General features: G+C 45.4%; 1 protein-coding gene across 3 annotated transcripts; it reads left to right on the top strand.

Annotated features, from left to right (window-relative positions):
* Positions 1 to 1555: 1555 nt before the first annotated feature.
* Positions 1556 to 26757, top strand: Adnp2 (ADNP homeobox 2). Of its 3 annotated transcripts, XM_030250461.1 has the most exons (5): positions 1595 to 1706; positions 10303 to 10423; positions 14768 to 14919; positions 15499 to 15588; positions 22078 to 26757. In XM_030250461.1, exon 5 carries the CDS (start codon positions 22192 to 22194, stop codon positions 25375 to 25377), a length of 3186 nt encoding a protein of 1061 aa, XP_030106321.1. In that variant the 5' UTR covers positions 1595 to 1706; positions 10303 to 10423; positions 14768 to 14919; positions 15499 to 15588; positions 22078 to 22191; the 3' UTR covers positions 25378 to 26757. The 3 variants fall into 3 exon arrangements, with proteins under 3 accessions (XP_006526529.1, NP_778193.1, XP_030106321.1); XM_006526466.3 differs by lacking the exon at positions 14768 to 14919 and having other exon boundaries at positions 1556 to 1710; NM_175028.1 differs by lacking the exon at positions 14768 to 14919 and having other exon boundaries at positions 1590 to 1706; positions 22078 to 25937.

Here is a 26757-nt window from a genome sequence, read left to right as displayed (position 1 = left end):
GACCGAACAGCAAGTTTTGTGAGTGTACAGGCTTTAGGAAGGGAGTTTCCATAGTGATTACAGACGAAAGACAGGTCCAACATGATGACGACTAAAGTCTGATTTTGGATTCAACAACTGGGATATTGCTGGTGACCAAGTTTCAGCAGTGTGGTTGTACTGAGGAGGCAATGCCTGAAGTTGAGGAGTCAAGGGCAGGTGAGAAGAAAGGACAGAGACTTTGAGAAATGGGAAGAAGTGAGATGAGACATAAGGCTGTAGCTAACTTTTCATCTCACCCACGATTTCTCCAGGGAGATGGGTAGGAACAGCACGCTCACTTGCTGCTGTAATTTCACAATCAAATTAAGCTACAACTTATGACTAAATAGGACAGGCCAGCTCTATTTCAGTTATGACTTGTCTTCATGTAGGAAATAAAAGGTTGTGGTCAGTATCACCAGCTCAACATTGGACACACTTAAAACTGATATGGTCACTTACTGAGTGTCTATTATTTCTAGTAACTGGACCAAACTGAACAAAAGACAGACTAGAAAATGGTGACGTTGAGGCAGGAGGATAAGGTTTCAGATAGGGTAGAGCAAACACGGTGCACACCATCAGCCTGGATAGAACCTAGACATGGTGATGGCAGTTGATGGAGCCCAAGTCTTGGTTTGGTTTTATGGACCTTCTGTGGAAACAGGGTTGATGAGGGCAGTGGTTGTCAGACTGGGAAATGTCTGGGATCCATAAGGGGCGGGGATAGAAGACAGGCCTGTTAAAAGGACTGCAACACATTTTAGAGTATTTCTATTTGTCTTCTCCAAAAGTCCCTGCTGAGCCTCTTGCTGCATCTAGAGCAGACAGGCTTTCTGTAGGGGTGGGGTGGGGTTGGCCTCTCCATGGTTGAAGACTCAGAAAACAATTTGAAAGCTCCTTTTCCATGTACAATCCAACTTGAGAAACATTCTACCATTATGCAAATACATGCAATTAGCTCTCTTCTCTCACAGGGTGGTATGGATGTAACTTTAATTCTCAAAAATTCTCAAAAGGTGTGACACAAATTTTCTTAACAAGAATGATGACTCAGGAGATCCTATCCGGTTGGCTCACCAAGATCTGTCAATCATAGGCACACTGGTCCAAGTTCCTAGAGTTTAAGTCCTATCCTCCAATAGCAAGCCAGTATCCTCAGGGCTGGCTTCTTATTGGCTTGTAGGTATGGGCGGGGCCACCCACTTGGCTTCCACTGGCTCCACCCCCATTCCATGCAAAAGAAGTCAGAGCTCTGGTGGACTCATGTGATTGGTCATGTGGTCGATGACGGCCTCGCCCCACCCCTTCAATGACGTCACCACCTCCTTAAACTCTCTCTCGAGAGCTTGCCCAGAGGGGGCGAAGGCTCTAGACCCAGGGGGTCCAGGGGAGGGGGCTGCGGTAGGCCCCACCCCCTCCACAGCCTCGAGGCCTGGGGGCTCCAGGGGCCCTGAGGGGCCCGGGAAAAGAGCCCAGGGGGTCCCCAGGCACACTCTACACCCATTGGCTGGCCTCGTCGGCATGCAAATGAGGCGACGTCACTTCCTGAGGCAGCTGAGCGCCATCTTCTCTTTCTGGCGCGCGGGAGGAGGGACGGGCGCGGGGCGGGGGTCCCGCCGCGTAGGCGGAGGACGCGGCGGTGTTGCGACGGCGGCGGGACGCGGCGCTCCTCGCGCCCCGCGGTAGGTACGCCCGCCAGGCCTGCGCCGACCCCCCGACCCTCCCCGCGACCCACCCGCCGTCCACTCCTGGGTCCGCCCCGACGTCCCTAGCGCTGTCCGCTGCGCTGTCCCCACTGTGGCCTGTCGCGCCGTCGCTACCTCCGCGCCTTCGGAATCCCGGACCTTCTAGTGCGCGGCTCGGGTCCCCTCCGCGCCCGCTCGCGGGTCACGTGGGAGTGGGGCCGTTCTGGGGGGGGGGGAAGGGCGGGGACAGGGGACGGGGAGGACGGAGGGGAGGACGGAGCAGGGAAGGGGGACCCGTGGAGTCCGGGCACGGGGAACAGAGCGGGGATGGATGGGGAGAGGGGGCGGGGCAGGGACGGGACGCCGGGCGTGGCGAGAGAGAGTGGTTGGGAGCCGAGGGAGGGTGGGAGCGGACACTACCGGGAGGCGCGGGGAGGCTCTGCGGTCGCGGGCAGGGCGCCCCTCTGCGGCGTCCCGGGAATGAAGCTGAAGCCTGAAGATCATCCCGTTGTGGAGGATGGCGGGATGCAGGGCAAGCTTGTGGCCGCTTCTGAAGCGCCGAGTTTTCTTCCGAAGGAGAGGCTTGGTTTCAAGCACTGCCGAGGGCAAACCCCTGCCTCTTCATCCCTGATACTGCGGCGATCGTGACCGATGCGCAGATGCTGAACGTGAAATTTAACTTTGCATCTGCCATTTTAGAGGGATCAAAATAGGTTCTATTCGCACAATTTCTACAAAGGTTTGAGTTGGTGTAGTGTTGTAAAACAAGATATAAATTTTTAAGTATGCTTGACTTTGAACCAAAACTCGTGTGAGTGTGGTGCTTAAAGTTAATGCGATTAGGAAGAGCGATCACTCCCGAAGAAGTAACCAACCTGGTACATTAGTGTACATTAGTACCGACAGAACCTTTACCTGAAGTGTTTTGCTAGTTCGGGGCTTGGACTGGTCCAGTCTGCTGTGGAAATAGGGGACAGCATGTGTAAGAAGTTATGGAAAGTGCGATGTTAAGCTCTGGTTGATAGTTAGGCGTATTGCCTAGGGCTATCACAGGTGGTGGTGATATTGGCCACATAGCGATGTCTTGGGTAGATGGAGGCCCTGCTCAGAAAAAAAGCGTTGACACAGTGGTCCTTAGGTAAAGGTCCTTAAGCACAAATTTGTACTTAGGATAGGCAGGAAATGAAGTCATTTCAGGCTATTTTAGGCATCTCGTTGAGAAATGGGAGGAAGAGAGGTCTGGGTCATTGGCCTGAGGGGATAACAGTTAATACAGTTTTTAGCTTGGGATTTGCCGATACCGTTTTCATTTGAAATCAGGTTTTCAGTGTACTGTTGCTCCATTGGTGGTTGAAAGGTAGGGCTTAGCTTTTCCATACTGCACCCAAATCCTTGCTGACCTGCTATTTAGAGAAAGCAGATTGATGAAGGTCAGGTGGCTAGAAAGGGGTTTTCCTGTGGGTTGAAGCAGACTTTCTGGATTACAGTGTTTGGAAGTTGCTAAAAGAAAGTCCTAGTAGTTGGGGCATCTCGCTGAGTTTTTGATTTACATTATTCTAAACTCCTGATGATACGTGTAGTGCTTTTCCAGTGTTGTCATCTCGACAACTGCTCATGAAGTAAATTCCTTGCATTGTTTCACAGATGCAGGCAACTGAGGCCCAGAGAGATTCAGTGGTTGGCTAGGTTTACTCAACTATAAAGTGCTTGAGTTGGTTTCATCCACGAAAAAGCCCCAGGACCTGTGCTGTGACCCTTGCTGTGTTGCCACTGGAGATTGACCATTTTAAAAATCAGATCTTGCTGGGCATGGTGGCACATGCCTTTAATCCCAGCACTCAGGAGGCAGAGGCAGGTGGATCCCGGAGTTTGAGGCCAGCCTGGTCTGCAGAGTGAGTTCTAGGGTCACCAGTGCTGTCTGGAAAAACCAAAAACCAACCAAACAAAAACCCAGAACAACAAACAAAAACCTAAAACAACAAACAAACAAAAACTAAAGCAAAACCCAGATTGTATAGGAACAAAAATGTTTTGTGTCTTAAAGGGATTATCTGGTCATTTAAAAAAAATGTATATGTGTGCCTGTGTATTGGTATGTGCGCATGAGTGCAGGTGCTTGGAGAGGGGAGAAGGCCAGGCTGGGTCCCCTGGAAATAATGGCTGTTAGCCAACAATCATTGCTGCTGGGAACCAGACTTGGGTTCTCTCCAAGGGCAGTCAGTACATGAACTTAAACACTGAGCCATGTCCCCAGTCCTTTACGTTTCTTCCTGACTACCTAAACATGAACTGAGCAAGGACAACACTGGACATGCTAAAGTGGATTGGTGCGGGGCTGGGGAGGTAAGGCCTCCACAGGCTACTGAGGGGGTGGGAGACATAGTTCTCCTCAGGGAAGAGCATACTGATTGGTTATTCATAACAAGTGGTCAGTCCTGAAAACATACATAAGGCAACATGCAAACCGATCACGTTGTATTTAGGAATATATATACATACAACAGTTTATGAAAAGTGCTATGAGTTTGGAAGAGCAAGGAGTGGACTATGGGAGGGTTTGGGGAGGATGGGAAAGGGAGTGATGTAATTATATAAACGATAAAGTAATAAAGGACATAGTTATCAGAACTATCCTTACACGGGCGTGATACCAAAGCAATGAAAGGATCTCCTTAGGAAATGCTAATTTATGCAGGAGTTGGGTAATTTGAGGTCTTTCAGTTTCTGGAACAAACAAGTTAGGCGCCTTTACATAGGTGGGGAGGAAGCTCAGGGGCCATCAGTTACTCTTCCCAAGGTGAAGAGGATATGCAGATGTGAAAATAGGGTCCGCTCCTCCCAGATAGTCCAGCATTCTGTGTGTAATCTTGTATCTTAGGATGGATAAAACCTATACTTAGAATATCTATCATGTCCTTCCCAGAGTGATTGTCTACAATAGACCAGGGATGCTGGAAGGGCAGCTTGGACATTATAAAGCTTCAGTAACTGCCTGTTTCATTTCTTGTTTCCTCAGTGCCCCCCCCCCCGCCCCCCCATAACAATGAAGGAATGGGGGGGGGGGCACTTGTAATTGAAATGAAAGAAAAAAACCCTGACAGTTCTTGGCCCTGTTCCCAAGCCATGAGCAAGTATCTACAGAATCCACTTAAAGCTGGTGGGGTCACACACATCCTCATTCTGTGACCCCAATGCTTCAGAGAGCCACCTGGTCTGCAAGTGCTGCTGTTTCTGAAAGTATGCCAGGACCTGGGTCTTTTTTCCCAGATCCAGAATAGAGTCGACCTTGCTTGTGTGACTTGACGCTGCAAATGGTAAATTTGACATTCTTGTTTGAGCTGAGGTTATGGGTACAGAACCACCAGCATTTGGAGAATGAAAAGCCTTAGAAGATAACAGTGGAGCTAGGAAGAGGAAATAGCAGTGCATTTGAGAGACCAAGGGACCAGAATTGGCTGTGGTCTTGTCCTGCCTTGTTCTAGCTAATGTGCTCAGTCTGCCCCGCCCTGCACGTGTGTGGTGTTGGAAATGCTTCGTCGGGGTTTCCAACAGCTTCTTCTGACAGTATAATATTTGCAAGGGCATTATTCAACAATTTTATTTTTACTTCATGTTCTGTGGGATTATTTTTTCTAAAGTCCTCTGTTTTGCACCACTAATGGTCCCTTTAAGACAGCCTTTCCTAGGTAAATGACCTCACAAGAAACTTAACGTACAGTTGGCCCACTCCATAAACAGTTTTCCTTGTTCTCTCTAAAGATGCTGTTCCTGTTAATCCTCTGCCGCCTCCTCCCTGATTGGATTCTTTGAGCTTTGAGGTTTTAACAGTTGTTAGGTTGGGTACTCACTGTCTCCTTTGCCTCACTGGTGTTTGATGTGATCTGTTTGTCTAGAATGTGTTGGACCTCAGTCTGCATCCAGCCATCTGACCATTTAAAATGTAAAATTTTTGTTTACTTAGCATTTGTGGAGTTTTGTGACATTCTTTCCTTGAAGAATGTTAAGTCCATTAGGGAAACAGCCGTCGGTGGTTGCAGCACAGAAGGGGAGCTACTGAAGGCGGTGTCCCCGTTGTCCTGTTGAGTCCCAGAGTCCCCGAGACTGCCGTTCTCTCCTTAGATCGAGATTACAAGGCTGTCAGAGGGCTGATGGCCCACAAACTCCTGTTGGGTTTTGGAAGTTGGTACCAAATTCCATTTAAACAGACATAAGTTAACGCTCTAATGCAACTACCAATCTTTTAAAAAAGTTAGTCAAAAGCGCTAAATGACTCTTTTTAGTTGTGAAGTTAGTAGCTAAAATATTTCCTACTTTAATACTTTTTAAAGCTTTTATAGTTTATACAGTTAAAGATACTAAAAATGTGTGTGTGTGTGTGTGTGTGTGTGTGTGTGTGAGAGAGAGAGAGAGAGAGAGAGAGAGAGAGGGAGGAGTATATAAGTGTCTCTCAGTTTCATAGAGGAGGTCAGAGGGCTTTTTAGAGAAGGCAGTGTTTTCTTTACCATGTGGGTCTTGGATCTGTCTGACTTGGCAGCCAGCACATTTACTTACTGAGTCATTTCTCTGTCCCTAAAATATTTCTTGAAATAGTTACAGATTTGCAGAAGAGTCACAAATGTAATACAGAGAGGTCCCCCTGCCTTCAATCATTTGAGATCAGATTGTCCAACAAGATATGGTAATCATCCCCCAAAGTATTCTTACAGACAGCAATGCCTTCGTCAGAACCAAGAAAGTAGTATATTATACTGTTTAATCTTAGACTCCTTTGAAAATTTGGGAGTCACTCCAGGAATGTCATTTGTAGGAGAAGATTCAGATAAGAGTTGCATTGTTTAGTTTATCCTTCATTTTGGAATAGTTTCTTAGTTTTGTTTTTTTTTCCTTTCATGATATTAAAGTATTTTCAAATTAAAATAATTTTGCTTTTGTGTGTTTGTATATATAAACAAGTATGGGAGTGTGTGTAGAAGTTAGAGGGCAGTTTGCATGAGTTGGTTCTCTTCTACAAGGACAACTCAGGTTGCTTTGCTTGGCGGCAGGTATCTCACTGGCCCTCAATCAAGATTTTATATATATAAAGGTCAAATAGTTACCCCTTTATGTTTGGACATCGCAATTCATATTTCAACCAAAAGACAAAAATTGCAGTTTCACTCAAAGGTGCAACCATGAAAATGCAGAAAGGGATGACATTTCTCAGGATCTTATTTCTAAGCAGAATAAAAGTATATTCAAGTGGTCTCTTCCTGTGTGGTCATTTTGTGTGTCCTGTTCTCTCTCTAACCTTGCAAGCCTGAGTTTCAACCCCCTTCCCAGTCCAAGCCATGGGCTCCTCTCATACTTCTGTGTTTGTGGTGGCAAAGGTAGGCTTGCCTAAGGACATTTCTTAAAATGTAAAACTTGTTGAGCTGTAAAGAGAATTGGTATGTGCAACCAATTGTCACCAACCAGTCTTACATAGGAGAACATTCCAGCACCTCTAGAAAGTCAGTCTGTTCACTCACTGGCCTCCAACAGCCATCTCCTAATCTGTCGTTCACCTATAGACTTGATCTAGTTAAGACAGTTCATGTGATGAGATGGCAGAAGAACTCTCCATCCAACAGCTTTTCACAGAGCATAATATGTTTGGATCAGCTCCCTTTTATTGTCAGCCAGCGTTGCTTTCTCTGTACCCAGAACATTCGCTTATATCCTGTACCATTTGATGGACACTCGGTTGTGTCCCATGTTACCAGGTTAGCTGCTACTCTTGCTTTCTCCTGACCCTGACTGTGCCAGTCTGTGTCTTCATTTAGTTTTTGGAGACAGGACCTTACTATATGGTCAGTGTTGGTATTGAACTATGATCTTTCTGCTTTAGCATCCTGGGATTATACCCGTGCTATGATGCTATTCATGCTTATTAATAGACTTAATGTGAAGTCTGTGTCCCATTCTTTATCACATTTTTTAGCTTTTATTGTTCTGGATCACCTTGAGATCACTTTGTAGAGCAGAACATTTTGTTAACAGATTCACAAGTCTGAATTAGAAATTTATACGGAATATAAAGTGGAGATAACTCACTCCCTGCTGTGTTGGGAGACTGAGAACCAGTGGTGACTTGGGAGCTGGGGCCACACTTTGCAGAAGTCCCTTTACTCCATGTTGAGGGTGTGGAATTCCCACGTGGTCTTGGGTGTGTGTATAAATGTAGCTGTAACTCCACCCCAGTTCTTAGGAATGAAAGGCGCTGTTTTTGCCATCTAGTCTTGGAGTTTATATGGCATTGCTTCTGCCATACTCGATCAGTTGGTTAGTTCTGTCCAGCATTTCTGGTAGCTGTTTCAGGTTCTGTCTGTCATAAGAGGAACTTAGGGAAACTGCCACAGGTTGGAATCTATTGCTGCCATTTTTCTGGTGCCTAGATTTTGTTGGCTTTGGCTTGTGGAGACGTCTTCTAAGCTTCCTTCCTGCTCCTGTTGACATGACTGGTACTAGAGCTTTTTGTCCGTCTTGTCTTTACCTTGCTTTAGCTGTAGAATTCTTTCCCTAGGGTATTGTTTCTCTCTTTTCTCTCTCTCTCCTTTCCCCCCACTCCTTCCTTTTGTTCAGTCTGTGAGACAAGGGCTCACATGGTACAGCTTGCCCTTGAGCTTGCTCTGTAGAGGAGAATGCTTGTGAATGCTTGACTCTCACACCACCTTTCAAGTACTAGTTTATTTTATTTTTTTGTCCTGAAACTTGTTGCCAACTTGTTGTTGACCACACGGGCTTCAAACTCAAGAGCTCCCCCTGCCTTTCTTCCCAAGTGCTAGGGCTAAAGACATTTGCCATCGCTGTCCTAACGCCTTGACTGTTTGTAGAAGGTGGCATTTAGAAACAAGAGTGGGGCCTCGTGTACCTCTGCTGTTGTCTGGGCATGTGTTCTCCTGAGCAGGGCAGAGATGTGGACTGAAGTATGCATGCACATCCGTGTCCTCGATGCATTCGCTTTAATGATTTATGTTTGCATGTTGCAAACAGTAAGGTCACACTAGTGCCTCCTACTTAGTTAAGAACTGCAGGGTTCATCGTAATTTATACCTCTCCAGATACTTTCAGGTTGGTGTTATTGGGAGGTACTGCATGTACTGTAAAGTCCATCATTGAGAAGATGGCTGCTGGCATGTTCACAGAGTTAAGTAGACTTTGCTAAGTTGCACCTCTCTCTTTTGAGGCAGAATTTTATTAAATAATTTAACCTAGCCTCCAACTTGAGATCCTCTTGCTTCATCCTCCCAAGTTTTAGGATGGCAGGCGTATCACATGATGTTTGAAGGTTGTCATTGTCCTTTCCAGCAAAACAAAAGACAAGCCCTGTTCCCTTCACTGTCACTGACCAGTTCTCTGGCCGAAGGCGGCCACTGCTATCTCTAGATAGGTCTGCCACTTTATGTATAAATGGAATTATAATTCTGTATAAATTTGGTTCTTTGTGTCTGACTTCTCAGCAGACTTTTCAAGGCTATAGCATATATTGGTACTTGTCTTTGTGGTCCAAAATATGGGTATGCATAGCTCTCTCGCTCTCTCTCTCTCTCTCTCTCTCTCTCTCTCTCTCTCTCTCTCTCTGACTTATTTATGTATATGAGTACACCGTGGCTGTCTTCAAACATATCAGAAGAGGGCATCGGATCCCTTTACAGTTGGTTGTGAGCCACCATGTTGTGCACAGCTTTCTTAATGTGATGGATGTTGGAGGTGTAGTTGAATAATTCTCTGAACATTCTTGCCTAACTTTTTCTCTTGGGTGAAGCTGCTAGCTTAGGTGGCATCTACACACTTGTTTCCTTGAGGAATTCAGGCTGCCTTCTGAATTGGCTGGCCTGTGTACCTTACCGTTGGCACAGTGTACCAGTTCTGGTTTCCCTGTGCTTTGCCAGGCCAGTACTTTTGCTTTTTAAAGTGAGTAAGATGTGGAGCATCCTTTCGTGTATTTTGTAAAAGTGTGTCTAGATCATTTGCTCATTTAAATTGAATTATTTTTCATTTTTAAAGATACAGCATATTTTATGTGTATGAGTATTCTGTCTGCATGTATGCTTGTGTATTATGTGTGTGCAGAATAGACAGCTTCCATATGAGTTCTGAGAACTGAACCTGCAAGAGCAACAAGTGCTCTGAACTGCTGAGCCATCTCTCCAGTCCTGTTCAGTTATGAGTTCTTTATTCTGGATATATCAGAAATGTAATTTAAAAAAATTCCCCTCTTTTTGTGGAATTTTTGCTTTTTTGATGGTGCCCCTGGAGGCATTAACTTTGTTGAAGTCTGCCTAGTAGACTTTTTCTTTTGTTTTGTGTACTTTTTGGTGCCATAGTGAGGCTCTGTTGGCAGATCCAAAGCCATCAAAATGTATTCCTAGGTTTTCATCTAAGAGTCTGCAGTTTAGCTTCTGTTTTAATGCTAAGTTCTGATGCTGGAGGGAAGAGTCATGCTTCTGTCTTGCATGGTTGTAGTTTCCTCAGCACCACCTGCTACAAATGATGCTGTAATGTGTTAACTAGCTCTGCTGAAACCATATTTGTATGTGTGCATGTTAGTTACAGTTCTTTCTTCTTTTTTAAGGAAAATCTCCAAAATGTTTCAAATTCCTGTGCAGAATCTTGACAACATCAGGAAGGTGCGGAAGAGGGTGAAAGGCATCCTTGTGGATATTGGCCTTGACAGCTGCAAGGAGCTGATGAAGGTGAGTGACAGGGGACAGCGAGGCCAGAGAGTGGCCAGGTAATGAGGAGTCCAGTGTTAGAAGTCACAGAGCAGGCCTTTGGAGTGGAGATTGGAGAGTTGAGAATGGATAAAATTCCTCAAAAAAATGGGATTTCCTAAAGCTTTGAAAGACAGTAGGATGAAATCTAAGAGATGTAAGGTAATGACAGATCACTAAGGTACCGGCATCCCACGGGGCTCTCTGAGAAGGGATAGAAACTATCGGGGGCTCTTCAACAATATTTATACTTACCTACTTATTGTTAAGAATCCTGGTAACTTAGTTGTTCACTACTAGATTTCAGTTACAAATAAAGCCTAATTCAAAGCCTGAAATATTCTTAATAAGATTAAGAAACTGGCCAGGAATTCCAGCTCAGAGGCAGAACACTTATTTAGTTTGCATAGTTCTCTGAACCAAATTTTCTACAAAATGTAAAAATTCAAATGGATACCTTCTGGGTTTCCACAGCCAGGGATGAAGTAAGCACAGAGTGACCCGTGGTCATGAGTAGACAGCAGCTTTGTTTAATATTTCTTGAGCTGTCCATGCCATCAACATCATCTCAGTGTCATGACAATGAGCTGACCAAAAGGGTGTGTCTGACCTTAATTCACCCTTGACCTGTTGCTATAAATGTGCATGTTGTGTCATACAACAATCCAATGACAGCGTTGTAGTGAGAAGTTTGGTTTCTTCGAAAAACCCAGAAATAAAAGAATTATTATGGGAATATGATTTTTGTCTTAGTCCCAGGTGTGGGACATGGGGCTGCTGCAGACTGTCCACAGCAACTGTGACTTGCCTCGTGCTCCATCTAGCAGGGACATGATTTTGCTGGTGGCAGATAGTTTCTGTGATTGAGTGATGTTTGGAATTCTGGGGACTTCTCAGAGGGTGTATAAATGGCCCTGAGAGTTGGGGGCTTTGGTAGGTTTTTTGGTTATGGTTTGTTAAGTAGTTGTACATAAAGAAGAAGAAATTAGATACCCTGTCAGTGAGGATCAGACTTGCCCCAAGGAACTTGAAACCCCTCTTGGTTAATGTCCTTCTGTCTGAAGGACTTCCTTTAAGCCTTGGTGTCCGTCAGCTCCGCTCCATTAGCTGTCTGTCCTTTCTCCCTCAAGTAAGGTTTTATCTATGGTCGTAGACTTTGAGATGGTCTCAGTGTTATTACGAGAACCAGGCTTGCTTTGAACTCACAGAAATCTGCCTGTTTCTGTCTGGAGTGCCAGGATAAAAGGCGTGCATTACTGTGCCTGGCTAGATTGGCATTTTTGTTATGAAAATCTAACATCCTTTTCTATTTTAAGAAAAGATTTACTCATGTATATGGGTGCTCTATGTGTATTATGTGCACCTGCATGCCATATAAGGGCATCAGATCCCATTACAGATGTTGTGAGCCACCATGTGGTGGCTGTGGATTGAACTCAGGACCTCTGGAAGAGTAGTCTGCTCTTAATGGCTAACCATCTCACCAGCCCCTGTTTTTTAGATTTTTTAAATTACGCTTTATGTGTTTGGATGCTTTGGTTATGTGTATGTATGTATACCATGTGTGTGCCTTGTCCCTGCAGAGATCAGAAGAGGGCATTGGATCCCCTGGAACTGAAGGCGTCATATGAGTTCTGGGAATTGAACTCTGGCTTTTTATAAGAGCAGCACCTGATCTTGGCTGTTGAATCATCTCCTCTACCCCTCTTTTTTTTATTTTAAATCTTTATTTTTATTTTATGTATATGTGTATTTTGCATGTATGTCTGTGTACCAACAGAAGGATGTGTTGGATTCCTTGGTACTGGAGGTACAGGCAGTTGCCAGCTGCCTTTGCTGAGAACTGAACCTGGTCCTCTGGAACTCTCTCAAACCCCTCTCCTTCCATCTTTCCTGCTTAGCCATCTCTCTGACACATACCTAACACTGCTTGTGCTCCTGGTTTGGCATTATAGTTTACTTCTGATTAGATCGCTGAAGGTTTTGATTGGATACTGAACATTATTTTTTTATAATTGCTGGATTTTGTGTGGTCTCCTACTGTGGTGGGTAGTTTTATGTCAGCCTGACGCAAGCTAGAGTCATCTGAAAGAAGACTGAGAAAATGTGTCCATGAGATCCAGCTGTAGGGCATTTTCTTAATTAGTGATTGATAGGGGAGGGCCTAGCCCATTGTGGGTGGTGCCAATGCTGGTCTGGTGGTCCTGGGTTTTATAAGAAAGCAGGCAGATCAAGCCATAAGGCAGAGTATTAGCATTGGTATAGGTAAAGGTAGTATATTAATTACCATTGGTCATTAACTGTTAATTGGAATTAACTGGCTCAGCTAATTCCTTCTTGATTATTAAAGGTAATCCTTGATTATAAAGACAGTACTATAAACTGTGAATGTTATAAAATGTAGCTAATTGTTAGCTAGAGAGTGAAATTTAATTGCCACATTTAGAGAGGTTGACCTATAGTACTCTGCTGTTACTCTGCTGTTGAGCCTCCAGTTTCCTTGCATATGGTGTTTGTTTACGGGGTTTATTTCCCCATTTTTGTACTGGGTGGTAACTTTGCTGGCTTTTTAGTCACCTTTGTCTTGTTATAAAGTATGTAGTCTACTGACTGGCCCACAGTCAGGACTTGGGAGTGTTGCTGATGACAACAGGCTCATCTGGTCCTGTCATTTACCTAGCCAATAGCAGGCATTCCTTAGTGACCACAGAAGCAGGCCCTTCATCCTTTTGAAGTGTCACCTTTCAAAGTAGTAAACTCTCCAGGTGTGATGCCTCTTGACAGCCCTTTTCTTCGAGCTTTTCTGAGCCCTTCTTTGACCTTCTGAGTTGTAGTATTTTTCTGTTGTCTGTTTTGATGCCAGAAGGTTACAGCATGCAGGTGGTTCTGTTGCTTCTACTGGAACTATGCTAGGTCCAGTTCTGTGAGGATGGCCTGTCCTTGAACATGTCTCATTTGTGCCCTTCATTGGCTCTTGTTCTGCATTCCATGACTCTGAGGGCACTGCATGCCTCGAGGTTGTACCCGCTTCTTGACACACTTGGACATTTTTCCTGAGTGCTCTGCTGCACACACACAGAGACAGCAAGAATAGCTTTTTATTTTCCACTTAGAAAAGTGTCCTGGGCCACGTGGACTTAGAGATGTGGAATACGCTGGCACATCTCCCTCAGCAGCTGCGGTCCAGCCTGTGGAACAGTTTTATTCCAAGCCTCTTCTCCTTTAGCATTTTGTAGTTTTGCACTCTGCTCGGGCCTTGCTTGCTTATCCCAGTGGCAGTGTTGGCTGCCTGTCTCTCCTGCCTGTGCTCAGGCCAGGCGGACTTGACTTGGGTTCCCTGATTGCTGCTCCTCTACATCCTGAAAGCGCTCATCACAGCATTTGACTCCAAGGGGAGACAGTGGTTGCTTGTGAAAAGTTTTCTAATACCTTTCTCTCTCTCTGTCTCTCTCTCTCTCATCTATTTTATTCAGGGTAAGCACGTGGGAGAAAATAAAAGAGGTTATTACAAAACAGAGGGAGTGAGGCATTCTGGTAGAATTTGACTCTACAAACGAGTCCCAGCTCATTGTAGTCCCAGCTCTGTCAATTACTAGGTAAATAAGCACATTAAATATGTATATCACTTCCCCTTTGCCAAATGAGGCACAAAGAAATCCTGTGCTTTTTTTTTTTTAAATTGGATACTTTATTTATTTATATTTCCAATGTTATCCCTTTCCCAATACCTGTCTTTGCCAACTGTGAAACCGGGCTTGGAATCGCTCTCATTGATTGGGTCCTCAGAGTCTTAACAGTGACTGTCAGAGACTTAGTGTTGATGATGGAAGTTCTGTCTGCCTCTCACCCGTTCTTATCCTGTCAGTTGTCCATGGATGGGACCCACTCCCTTTTTCTGTTGTTTCTTTGGTGTGCTGGACCTGTTGTCCAGCCCACAAGTGGCTCTTCACTTCACCGTCCCTCTTGTCAGACAGCTGCCACTTAGCTCCCTGGCTCTGGTCAGCAGCAGTGCACTTTCATTGCGCCATTTCTCCTGCCTTCTCAGTGAAGCAAGGTTTTGGTTTTTTGTGTGTGGTGTGGAAAGTAACTTCTGGGGTTAGAGAGATGACTCAGCAGTGAGAACACCGACCGTTCTAGAGGACTCAGGTTTGGTTCCCAGCATCCAGATAGTGGCTCTCAATCTTCTGCAGCCCCCATTGCAGGGGATCCGATGCCCTGGTCCTGGCTCCTGAGGACGCCAGGCACCCACACATGTACACAGATGTGTGTAGGCAACACGTACACAAAACTAGAGCAAAAAGAAAAGAAAAGTGACCTCTGTTTTAGGAGAAAAAGAAAGCACTGGCTGTGTTCAGAGCCTGCCTGGAAGGAAGGTCAGCCCTGCAGGGTGAGCAAAGGAAGGCTAAGCAGAGTGCATCCTGGTGACGCGGCTGGAAATGGACTGCTGAGTGCTATGCCAGTTCTTCTCTTGACTGACAGTGAGTTTGTGTGTGTGTGTGTGTGTGTGTGTGTGTGTGTGTATGTGTGTGTGTGTGTGCTACATGAGTTTATGGACACTGGAGCCCTGCTTCTGTGTATGAAGTATAGGGAACATTTTCTTTTGGGAGAGAGATCTCTGTTTATTTCTTATAAAATTGTATTTCTTATAAATTTTAATGTGGATAATTTAAATCTTTTTCTTGAAATGCATACTTTAAATGTCAAAGTTAGTTCATGACTGTGCTTCCATTCTTTGCCATATAAATTACGAGGTGGCAGGTTGCTTGGTCATGGATTTAATGCTTGTAGGAGGGGATTATGTACTCAGGGCCTTGGCTCCTGTGGTCCGTGCTCTACCGCTGAGCCTCATGGTCTAATGTTTCCACCTTTTTATTTTTGCAACAAGGTGATAACAACAAGGTGCTAAGTTGCCCAGGTTGCCTTTGGACTTTGGGATCCTCTTGCTTCAGTCTGGTATTAAAGGCCTTCACCTTCATTTCTAGCTTGAAATATTTCTCATAAATTGATACATAATATTTTTCTTCCTGTCTTATTTTTTTTTCTTTTCTCCCCTTAAGGATCTTAAAAGCTTTGATCCAGGAGAGAAGTACTTTTATAATACATCGTGGGGAGATGTTTCTCCTTGGGAACCTTCTGGAAAGAAAGCGGTATGTATTTTTAAATTTCTTTTCATTAGGGGCAAGTGAACCGCGGCTGGGCACACCATGGCTACTAGGGCGGCTGGTTAATTGGGAGGTTGTGTCCCTGAGGTGGGAGGAAGTGGCACTAGAGTCACTGTGCGTGGCAGGACTGCTGCTGCTGACAGCTGTCCATGCACAGTGTGGTACACAGCCAAGGCTTGTAATGAGAACTGACTGTAGGAAGAACCTTTGTTAGTAATTCTTTAAGTGCCAAGCTTACACATCAGTAACGGCGTTCCAGTCAGTGGGGGACTGCAGGTGCAAAGGTGATTATAGTGGAACTAAAAATACTTGTCTAGGGATGTGGGTCACAGTGTGATGTACTGCATTGTTTGTAGGAATGCTGATCTTTTGGGTGAGGAGGGGTGTTTGAAGACAGGGTTTCTCTGTGTAGCCCTGGCTGTCCTGGAACTAGCTCTGTATACCAGGCTGGTCTGGAACTCACAGAGATCCACTGGCCTCTGCCTCCTGGGATTAAAGGTGTGCACCACCACTGCTGACTGATGCTAACTTAACAAGTCTATGTGGCTGGCCATATAAAAGTAGAATGCATGCAGTTAAGTATAGTAAATAGCACTTGGTAATGGTGACTGCTACGGGGTGGGGATTGTTCTTAGAAATGTGTCATCAAGTGATTTCATTGTTGTGCAATAAGCCACATTAGATGTACAGGATAGCACACAGAGATCCCAGCGGTGGACATGTATGGCACGTTGCTGTACTGAACATTGGGAACAGCTAGTAACACAGTGGTAATTAACACATCTCTTTAGAGAAGATGTACTGAGAAAGTACTGTGTATAAACGATTTCTTAAAAGTGCCTATCTGTGTAGGGCCTGAGCTTGCAGGTCCTCCTGGAAGTTTTGTGGGTAAGGCAGGGGTAATGACTATTGCCAGCTTTCTGAATGTTGGACATTTAGACTACACTATGTTTATAATTTTATACATTCTTAATAGCTAACTTTTCATATTTTTACTTTATAATTTTGACCTTTTATCCGTTTGACTTTTGTAAGAAAATACAATTAGCTTAAAATACAAGTATTGTACATCTGCATGAAAATATTCTCTCTTTATACCTTTATTTCATATGCTTTACCTACTTTTAATTTTTTGTAATATTGTGCGCGCGCACGCACACACACACACACACACACACACACATTCTTCCACCCTGGCCTGTTGAGCTTGTGGTCAGGAGTGACATCTCGTACTTCATCCCAGTATCCCTTTGAAGGGTCTTTGGGGCAGCAGTGTGAGGAGCCGTCTCTTCTGATACAGGAACACCTTCCTCTGGGTCACCGCGGAATGACCATCTAGTTTACCAGTTTCTTCTCTTACACACAGAACATAGAACCAGGTTCTCATAGAATGTAGAAGATCTGTCTCACTGTTACAGACTGAAGCCACCCAGAAAGGGAGCAGGCTTCCTCTGGTTGCCTGAGGGGCACACAGGTTATCATGATCTGGGGTGACTTCCATGGAGAATAAACGTTTGGAGTGTTGTGTAAAATCATTTATCTGAGGGCTGTAGTTCCTTGGGGTGTGGATTCAGTTTACAGATCTGATCCAAACTGGGCTTCCGCTGATAAGAGTACAAGGCTCCTTTTGCATGGGAATCCACAGCTTGGGACCAGTGTTGGTTGAAAGCAGAGATTTGAATATTCGGGAGTATGGATATCCTGCACTATCTCCATGCATCCTAGACAGGTAGACGTTTTGTCTTGCCCTCCAGAAAACCACAGACTTATCTCTTCACGAGTGAGGGTTGTCTTCTTGTTTTTAACATTTATTTGTTTATGTGTGTGTGGGGGGGGCACGCATGTGATATGGAGGCCAGGGGACAACTTGTGGGGATGAGCTCTTTCCTTTGACCATGTGTCCCAAGGAATGAACTCGGGGTTGTCTATCCACGGAGACACCTTGCAGGCCGAGAATAGTCTCCATGAAATGACCTCTCACTGATCCTGGGTAAAGAGCTGCAAGTTAGTATAGTAATAGAATGATTGATTTCCATTGAGTATTTTAAAGTAACTTATAAATAGTGTTTCATTTAGATGGTAGTCCTGTGAATTGTTTGAGATCTATAAATACTGTGTGGTCCCATTGCCTTTAAGAAAGACTTCTCACAGTGAAGCCCTATCCTGAAAACTAAACCAAATAAAGTAAAATAAAAAGAGACTTCTTCTAGTGAGACAGAGGTCTATACGGACTTTCTGGTCAAGTTAGTGTCGGGTTCAAAGTGTTGGAGGACAAGGCTTGGGAGGTGGCTTAGTGGGAAAGTGTTTGCTATGAAAGCAAGACCCAAGTTGGGATCCTTGTCCTAGTGTGGCTGTGGTTTGTAACCTCGGTGCTGTGGAGGAACAAAGAGAAAACAAAAGGGCTTTGCTGACTACCAGTGTGGCTTCAAGGCCATCCCTACACACACACACACACACACACACACACACACACACACACACACACACACTCACACTGGTGTATGCACCATACACATGCATGCACACAGAACACATACATACATATATACAGTGTGGGGTCAAAGCTGTCTTGGAAGCAACAGTACTGAGTAGAACTTAACCATACTTGATCTGACACTGGAAACACAGGGCTTTCTGGTGTGTCAGAGCAGGGAGGTAAGAAGGAAGGCCTGACCCTGCTCTTTTTCTGAGATGCCTCCTAAATTGTTGGGCCAGCAAATGGAGATGTGTTGTCTGGAGAATGAATAAACTATCTCTAATTTAGCTTATTGACAATGTTTGCTGACATGTTTATTTTAATAATCCAGTCTCTCTGCCTCTCTCATGTACATATGGACACACACAAATAATGAAAATAGATTTTTAAAAAAGAAACATTTCCTTTTTTTAAAAAAAGGAACATTTCTAATACTTCAAAATTTTGCTCATTAGTTATATAGAAAGATCCCTTGAGACAATTGTGCTTAATCTAGCTTGTGGCTTCCAGTACGTCTTTTTGGGAGTCAGTGTGTGTGTGTGTGTGTGTGTGTGTGTGTGTGTATGTGTGTGTGGCGGTGTCTTGAAGTTTTGGATCTCAGGCCCCACTGAATTTTCTCACTTAAAAGTTTTGAATATCCACTTATACACAATAGCATACATTGTATTTTTGGTTATATTTGTGTACGCACATGCATGATACTCTGGCAGGTCTCCCTACCATATGGGTCCTGGGGATACAGGTGGTCAAGCTTGGCAAGAAGTACCTACCCACTGAGCTATCTTGCTAACCTGAATTTTATACATTTAGTCCTCAAACAATTAGCTTGCAAAACATATCAAATATTGTTTGCAAACCTCTATTAACTGCACCTTTGTATCTGAGTAGAGGTTTTGAATTGGGAAATACTGTGTTGATTTCTGCTGCTGCGTGGTCAGTTGAAAGCCTGCTATAGAAAGATAACACTGGATTACAGACTGAAGGGAACTATAAAAGTTCAAGTTTCTTTAGTCAGGGAGTTTGTCTTTGTTGGAGTGTTTAAGGCCTTGATATAAATATTAATAACAGGGAGCCAGAGAGATGCCTTAGTGGTTAAAAGCACTTGTTGCTCTTACAAAGGACCCAGGTTTGAATCCTCGGACCTTCATGGTGGCTCACAACTGTCTTTAAATCCAGCTCCAAGGAATCTAATACCCCCTTTTGACCTCTGTAATCACGTATATACATACACATTAAACAAATTAAAACAATTTTTAAATAAGTTATAATAATAGCTTGAGATAATAGAGATTTATGTATTAGACAGCTTCTGTGCTCTGGGAAAACAGAGTGTGCACCAAGTGTAATACTGATCTGATATCCCCATGTTGTTTCCTCCTTTGGGGAAATAGGATTTAGGAAGAGGGTTGGCATGGCCACAGGAATATCGCCAACATGCTGGCCGGTCGGCCGGCCGATGTGGCTTATACTAAACCAGGTTGGGGAATCCAGTCACATGAGGCTCTTTGGGGAAGAGAACAGTCGCAGCTGATTGGTTTCAGAGGACAGACCTTAGGCTGTGGAGACGTGGAGTGTGCACTTGATTGGAGATGACACCATGCTCGGACACTTTGGCAGCCCTGAGTTCCGAGAGTACTGTCAGGTGGATGATGCTTTCAGCTTTCTGATGGCTTGTATGCTTTGTGTTCTTTTTGGCCTGCTCGTGTAGGACTTAAGGATATATGCCTTTCTGATCCCTGGGTAGCTGTCTCCAGCTGGCATGGCCAGGCTGTTTGGCTCCTCCGTTAGGAGCATGCGTGTGAGGGAGCACTGCCTTCGGGTCCGTGTCCATCTTGCTGCTGCTGGGCGGTGTGAGCTGCTGTCCACTGCTGCCTTGGCGTTCAGAGATGCTCTCTGATGAGCTTGTGAAAGTCTGTTGTGTATTGTATTGTATTGAGTTGTATTGTGTTGTATTGTATTGTATGAGATTTGAACCTGTTCCTTATGTCCTGGCGTGTGATCTTTATCAGATGTTTACAGAGCCTGCTCAGCTCTTCACATGGCTACTTTAGAACTGAAACCTTTAGCAGAGTCTTCTAGGAGTTGCAGCTTCTTGCTCCTATGAAGTAAATGTTGTCATCTTTTCCTTTTGGTGACCCTGCTAATGGGCCTTTCAGAACCTTGGCCACCCTTGAAGATTTATTCAACATTGGTAATGTAGTAGGCACTCAGTACCAGTTCCCTTCACTCTTTGCTTGACCATCAGAAGGTCTGCCCTTCTATTGAAACTGTGACCTTAATTACTGTTGCCTTTAGTTCTAAAGTAAGTCTGGGTTTCAGCTGTGTTAACTATGGAAAAGTGTGTCTCTTAGAAACATTGGAAGTAAGTTTTCTTTCTGCTTTCTCTTCAGTTTGTGACTACTGCCTGAGGTTATTGTAGGTCCTCAAAAATCCTAGAACACAGTTCTACTGTCTACTGAAAGTCATTAATATGATGTTAAATTGTGTATCATATCATATACCTTACGAGGCCTGAGGAGAGGGATGATATTAGAAGAGAGTGGAAGAAGTATATCTTTACTAGAGAGATTATGAGACCACAGTTTCAGCAAGGATGGGCCCCTCTGGGTTGCTGGTGCCACAGTCTACTGTGGGCCTCCAAAGTAGATATAGTCTGCTTTCATCTTGACACCGGGGAAGGAGTTGTGTGGTTTCTATGCTCTGGGTCTCTGGACTTGAGTGAGACTGGAGGCTTCCATATACTCTCCTAGCTATTTTAGAGAACATGAGTCACTGTTGTAAAAGTGACAGCTTTCCTTAATGCAAGTGATTCTTGGGTCCTGAATACACACACACACACACACACACACACACACACATCAATATCAACATATTTTGATACCATACACTCTGCTTCCTATTCCTACTCCCCCAGACCTTTCTACCATGACTGCCTCTGTGCTGGCTAGTTTTTTTTGTCAGCTTTCCTCTACAAGGAAAGAACTTCAATGGAGAAAATGCTTCCTTCCACAAGTTCTGGCTGTGAGGCATCTTGTTAATTAGTGATTGATGGGGGAGGGCCCAGCCCATTATGGGTTCTGTAAGAAAGCAGGCTGAGCAATTTGTGATGAACCTAGTACGGCCCCATGGCCTCTGCAACAGTTCCTGCCCTGACTTCTCTCAGTGATGGAATGTTACCTTGAAGTTTAAGCTGAAATAAACCTCTCCCTCTCCAGTTTGCTTTTTGGTCATGGTGTTTTCATCACAGCAATAACCCTGACTAGGACACCCTTCTAACTATATGTAACCCCCCCCCCCCTTTAGTGGTGTGTGGGTGTCATCTGTTTTACGTGTTTAGGAAGCTCTCCACTATTGATCTGTGTCTCTAATCTGTGTTTTTATTCATTCATTTATTTATTTGTCCATCACAGACAGGGTTTTACCATGTTGCCCAGGTTGGCCTTATGCATTCTGCCCTCTGATTTCTTCTTGAGTAGTTGGGATAACAAGCCTGTCTTCTTAGTGCATCCATGTACCCTAGATCTTACTTGTCTCACGGAATGGGGAAAATACAATTAAGACGGTCTTACAAGTTGGAAGCCAGGCCAATTGTAGCTGAATTCCAAGTTTGACAATTTGGAGCAAAGGGGAAAGTGATGGGAAGGCGGAGGGAAAGAACTTAATGGCAGAAAATTCACTAAGTTTATTTCTGTTGATGTGTTTTATTTAAAGGACAGGATGGAGTACAGATTGAACTTCTGAGAGAAGTGGGTTTAGGTGATTGCTTAGAGTCAGCAAGTGAGGAGTTTGGACTAAATCCATTGTTTCTATAGCCCTTAAGTTAATAGGAGTTGATGAGTTAGCAGGGCACTGCAACATGGCCTTCCAGTCGGAAGCGTCAGCTGGGAGAGCGCACTGTCCTCCGAGCTGGGATCTTGGCAGTGAAGCACACAGATGGAGAGTTTAAGGGAGGCCTGGTGACTTGTTCCTCTGTCTAAGACTCTCTTCTCTTTTGGCAGAGATACCGGACAAAACCATACTGCTGTAGTCTCTGTAGGTACTCAACAAAGGTGCTCACTTCCCTCAAAAATCACCTGCATCGATATCATGAAGATGAGGCTGACCAGGAGCTGATGATCCCCTGCCCCAACTGCCCGTTCTCCTCCCAGCCCAGGGTGGTGGGCAAGCACTTCAGAATGTTCCACGCGCCTGCACGCAAAGTCCAGAGCTACACAGTGAACATTCTGGGTGAGACGAAGACATCCAGGAGTGACGTGATAAGCTTCACGTGTCTAAAGTGTAACTTTTCCAACACTCTGTACTACAGCATGAAGAAGCACGTGCTGGTGGCCCATTTCAATTACTTAATTAACTCCTACTTTGGTTTGCGAACTGAGGAAACAGGAGAGCAACCAAAAGCAAGCGATCCTGTTTCTGTGGATAAAATCCTGCCATTTGACAAGTACTACTGTAAAAAATGCAGTGCCATCGCCAGTAGTCAGGACGCCCTGATGTATCACATTTTGACATCAGATGCACATAGGGACTTGGAGAATAAGCTGAGGTCTGTGATCTCAGAACACATCAAGAGGACTGGGTTTCTGAAGCAGATGCATATTGCTCCAAAACCAGTGACCCACTTGGCTTTACCGCCCAACAGCAGTGCTCCGAGCATTGCGGCCCCTCCACCCTGCTTCCAGCTTGCTTTGCCACAGAACAGTCAAAGCTCTGGCACTGTGCAGTCAGTGACTGTGACCCCAGGCACTTCTGGGAGCCTTACACACTCCCCACCTACCACTGCCCAGTCTCACGTAGCTTTGGTCTCCAGCTCTTTGCCTGTGTGCCAGAGTAGCCTCAGCCTGCAGCAGTCAGCTCCCCCGCCTGTCTTTCTCTCTCACAGTGTTGCACTTAATCAGCCTGTGAATACTGCTGTGCTGCCCCTGACTCAGCCAGTTGGGCCTGTGAATAAGTCTGTTGGAACAAGCATCCTTCCTGTGAACCAAGCCATGTGCTCCGTGAACCAAGCTGTCCGCCCTGGACTTTTACCCCTCACTAAGCCCATGGGGCCCATGAACAGACCTGTGGGGCCTGCTGTCTTGCCTATGGGTCCCTCTGTTAACTCGGGGGTTCTCCAGGCTACATCTCCTGGAGTGATTTCTGTAGGTCGAGCAGTTCCATCAGGAGTCCTTCCTGCAGGTCAGGTGACCCCTGCTGGAGTGATCCCTGGTCAGACAGCCACTTCTGGGGTCTTACCCACTGGCCAGGTGGTTCAGTCATCAACTCTTCCTGTTGGCCAGACAGCTCCTTCTCGAGGTCTTCCTCCTGGCCAGACAGTGCCCTTGAGGGTTCTCCCTGCAGGCCAGGTGGTGCCATCTGGGCTGCTTTCCTCAAACCAGACTGTCCCCTCGGGAGTTGTCCCTGTGAATCAGGGTGTAAACTCTGGCGTTCTTCAGCTCGGCCAGCCAGTAACACCAGGAGTGCTTCCTGTGGGCCCCCCAGTGAGGCCTGGGGTACTGCAGCTCAGCCCGTCTGTCAGCACCAGCATCCTGCCTATGAGCCAGCCGGTGAGAGCTGGAACGTCACAAAACACTACTTTCTTTACTTCAGGCTCTATTCTCAGACAGCTCATTCCTACTGGGAAACAGGTGAATGGAATCCCCACGTATACACTGGCCCCCGTGTCTGTCACTCTGCCGGTGCCCTCTGGTGGAGGCCTTGCAGCTGTTGGACCGCCACCCCAGGTGCCAGTGCAGTTCTTGCCCTCAGGCTCGGGCACACAGATGGGCAGCTCCTTGCCCAGCCTGCCCTCTCCACAGGTGTTGGTGAGCCCTGCCCCTAGTGTGTTTGTGCAGGCTACCCCGCCGCTGGCAGATGCAAATCAGGCACTCAAACAGGCGAAGCAGTGGAAAACATGCCCGGTTTGCAACGAGCTCTTCCCTTCCAATGTCTATCAGGTTCACATGGAAGTGGCTCACAAGCAGAGTGAGGCTCAGCTCTGCCAGGTTTGCAATGAACTCTTTCCTGCCAATGTCTACCAGGTTCACATGGAAGTGGCTCACAAGCAGAGCGAGTCCAAGTCTAGTGAGAAACTTGAGCCTGAAAAGCTTGCTGCATGTGCCCCATTTCTGAAGTGGATGCGAGAGAAGACAGTGCGCTGCCTGTCTTGTAAGTGCCTGGTCTCGCAGGAGGAGCTGATGCACCATTTGCTCATGCATGGCCTGGGCTGCCTGTTTTGTCCGTGCACTTTTCATGATGTCCGGGGCCTTGTGGAGCACAGCAGGACTAAGCACCTGGGCAAGAAGAGACTGTCTATGGATTACAGTAACAGAGGCTTCCAACTGGACCTGGATGCTAATGGGAACCTGCTCTTCCCTCATCTCGATTTCATCACCATACTGCCACGAGAGAAACTTGGAGAGCGAGAAGTGTACCTGGCTATCCTTGCTGGAATACACTCCAAGTCGCTGGTACCTGTGTATGTTAAGGTGAGGCCTCAGCCTGAGGTTGCACCAAAGATACCTAACAAACAGAAGCTGACCTGCCCATTTTGTTTGAGCACATTTATGACCGCGGATGCCTATGAGCTACACTTGAAGGAGAGGCACCATGTCATGCCCACAGTCCATACAATGCTCAGGTCTCCGGCCTTTAAGTGCATCCACTGTTGCGGGGTCTACACTGGAAACATGACCTTAGGCGCCATCGCTGTCCATTTGCTCCGTTGTAGAAGTGCTCCCAAGGACAGCAGCTCAGACCTGCAAGTCCAGCCCGGATTTATTGAGAGCAGTGAACTGCTGATGGTCAATGGGGACGTGATCCCTGAGTCCACCTTTCCTGTAAAGAGAAAGCTGCCTGAAGGCCATTTAGGGCCGGAAGACCAGAGGGATGGGGAGGAGCCCCAGCTCACCCTAGATGCTGATGCAAGTTCGGGTTCAGAGAAAGGTCTGGGCGCTGTGCCTTTGAAGAGACAGAAGAGTGAAATCAGGACGGAGGGGTCGGGGCCCAGTGAAGACTCACTGCAGGCGCTAGCCTTGGACCCCAGCAAGTACGAAGGGCGTTCCTACGAGGAAAAGAAACAGTTCCTTAGAGATTATTTTCACAGGAGACCATATCCTAGTAGAAAAGAAGTGGAGCTGCTGTCTTCACTCTTGTGGGTGTGGAAAATTGACGTGGCTTCATTCTTTGGGAAGAGAAGGTATATTTGCATGAAAGCAATAAAAACTCACAAGCCTTCTGTACTTCTAGGTTTTGATATGTCTGAACTTAAAAATGTCAAACACAGACTGAACTTTGGTGAGTGTGAATCACAAAAGCTGTAGAAGAGAAAGTCTGAAGTCCGGCTGACTTTGGACATCCCATTCCCACCTCTCACTCTTGTTCTAAGTGTCTGAGGCCCTTCAAGGCGTTCCAGGTGCTCAGAAAGCCTGAAAAGGAAGCACACACTTCCACAGATGAGCTGTTCTCTGCAGTTCGCTTTGCGGCTGTTTCAGTTTTTCCTTCTGTCATGTAAATTAAATCTTTGGTATTCCATGCACGCCTTGTTTCCCCACGAGTGTCAGTGTCAGTAGCAACAGCCTGCAATCTACAAATACTTGGTTTTTCATTTTAGGGGATTTCTGCTTGTTTGAGAATACTTGATTAATAGAAAATTAAAGCATCGCTCCCTCCTAGTTTACAGACATCGGCTAGTGACAGTACGTGTCTAGAGAAGCCAGTGCTCTGGATGTGTGTGGCCCCTAAGGACACACTTGAAAGCATTAGCTTTTCATTCTCTGAGTGCTGTTTGTTTAAGACACAGATTTGATTTACACCTTTTCAAGTGTTCCCTGACAGCTATATTTTTAATATCATAATTCATTAAAAAAAAACAAACCTCAAATGTTTTCCATTTATTAAACTATCCTGAATCTGAGATCTGGTGTGTAGTAATAATCAAGTGTTGCTTTGCAAATAAAGTCTCTGTAGGAACAGAAATGCTTTATGGTGCAAACTGTCTTTTGCTGTGATGACAAGTCATTTCTCTATTCAGAGGTAAGACAGACTTTTAGTGCCTTTAGAGTAAACGGAAACCACGCAGGTGCTTCCTTCCTCAGGGTCGCTTGTAGCCTAGCAGGAAGGAGGAACCCGGGACAGACATGTGGGTCCTGCTCTTGACTGAGACACAACTTGAGATGGAATTCGGGTTTCAGGCATAAGGTGTCAAGCAGACCAGAAGCTCTTCCTGTGGTTAGAGTAGCTCGGGGTAGATGTGTTAGAGTTAGGTGTTCAGGTGAAGGGGATGGTGAGTCAGTGAATTTTCACAGTCCTGTGGATGCCAAATCTTGTTTGTTTGTTTTTCCTTCTGTGATAAGAACTAATGTACAGCACCAGAATTGATAATGAGGACCAGCCAGCTCTGGTCCAAACCATCCCTCGGTGATGCGCAGCAAGCAGGGGGTTTGGCCCACCTTCAGAATATGAGGGCTTGATGGCCTCTGAGAAGCACTGCAGTGTTGCTATATAGCATTTTTAAATATAATACTTGCATGTGATTACTAAAATGGATTTTGAGGCAATTATTTGTGACTTGGTATACTCTGTTGTAAATTCAGAGCTTGTTGGACTTTATTTTTTTTTTTTTTAATTTTCAGAGTGTCTATTTTTGAATTAAAATTTGTTAAACCACTGAAAATAAAACTGTTCAATTCTTGTAACGCTAA

Source organism: Mus musculus, chromosome 18 (assembly GCF_000001635.26).
Source record: "Mus musculus strain C57BL/6J chromosome 18, GRCm38.p6 C57BL/6J".
Classification (NCBI taxonomy): domain Eukaryota; kingdom Metazoa; phylum Chordata; class Mammalia; order Rodentia; family Muridae; genus Mus; species Mus musculus.
Note: the sequence above shows the minus strand (reverse complement) of the source record. Positions and strands in the feature narration are given on the sequence as shown.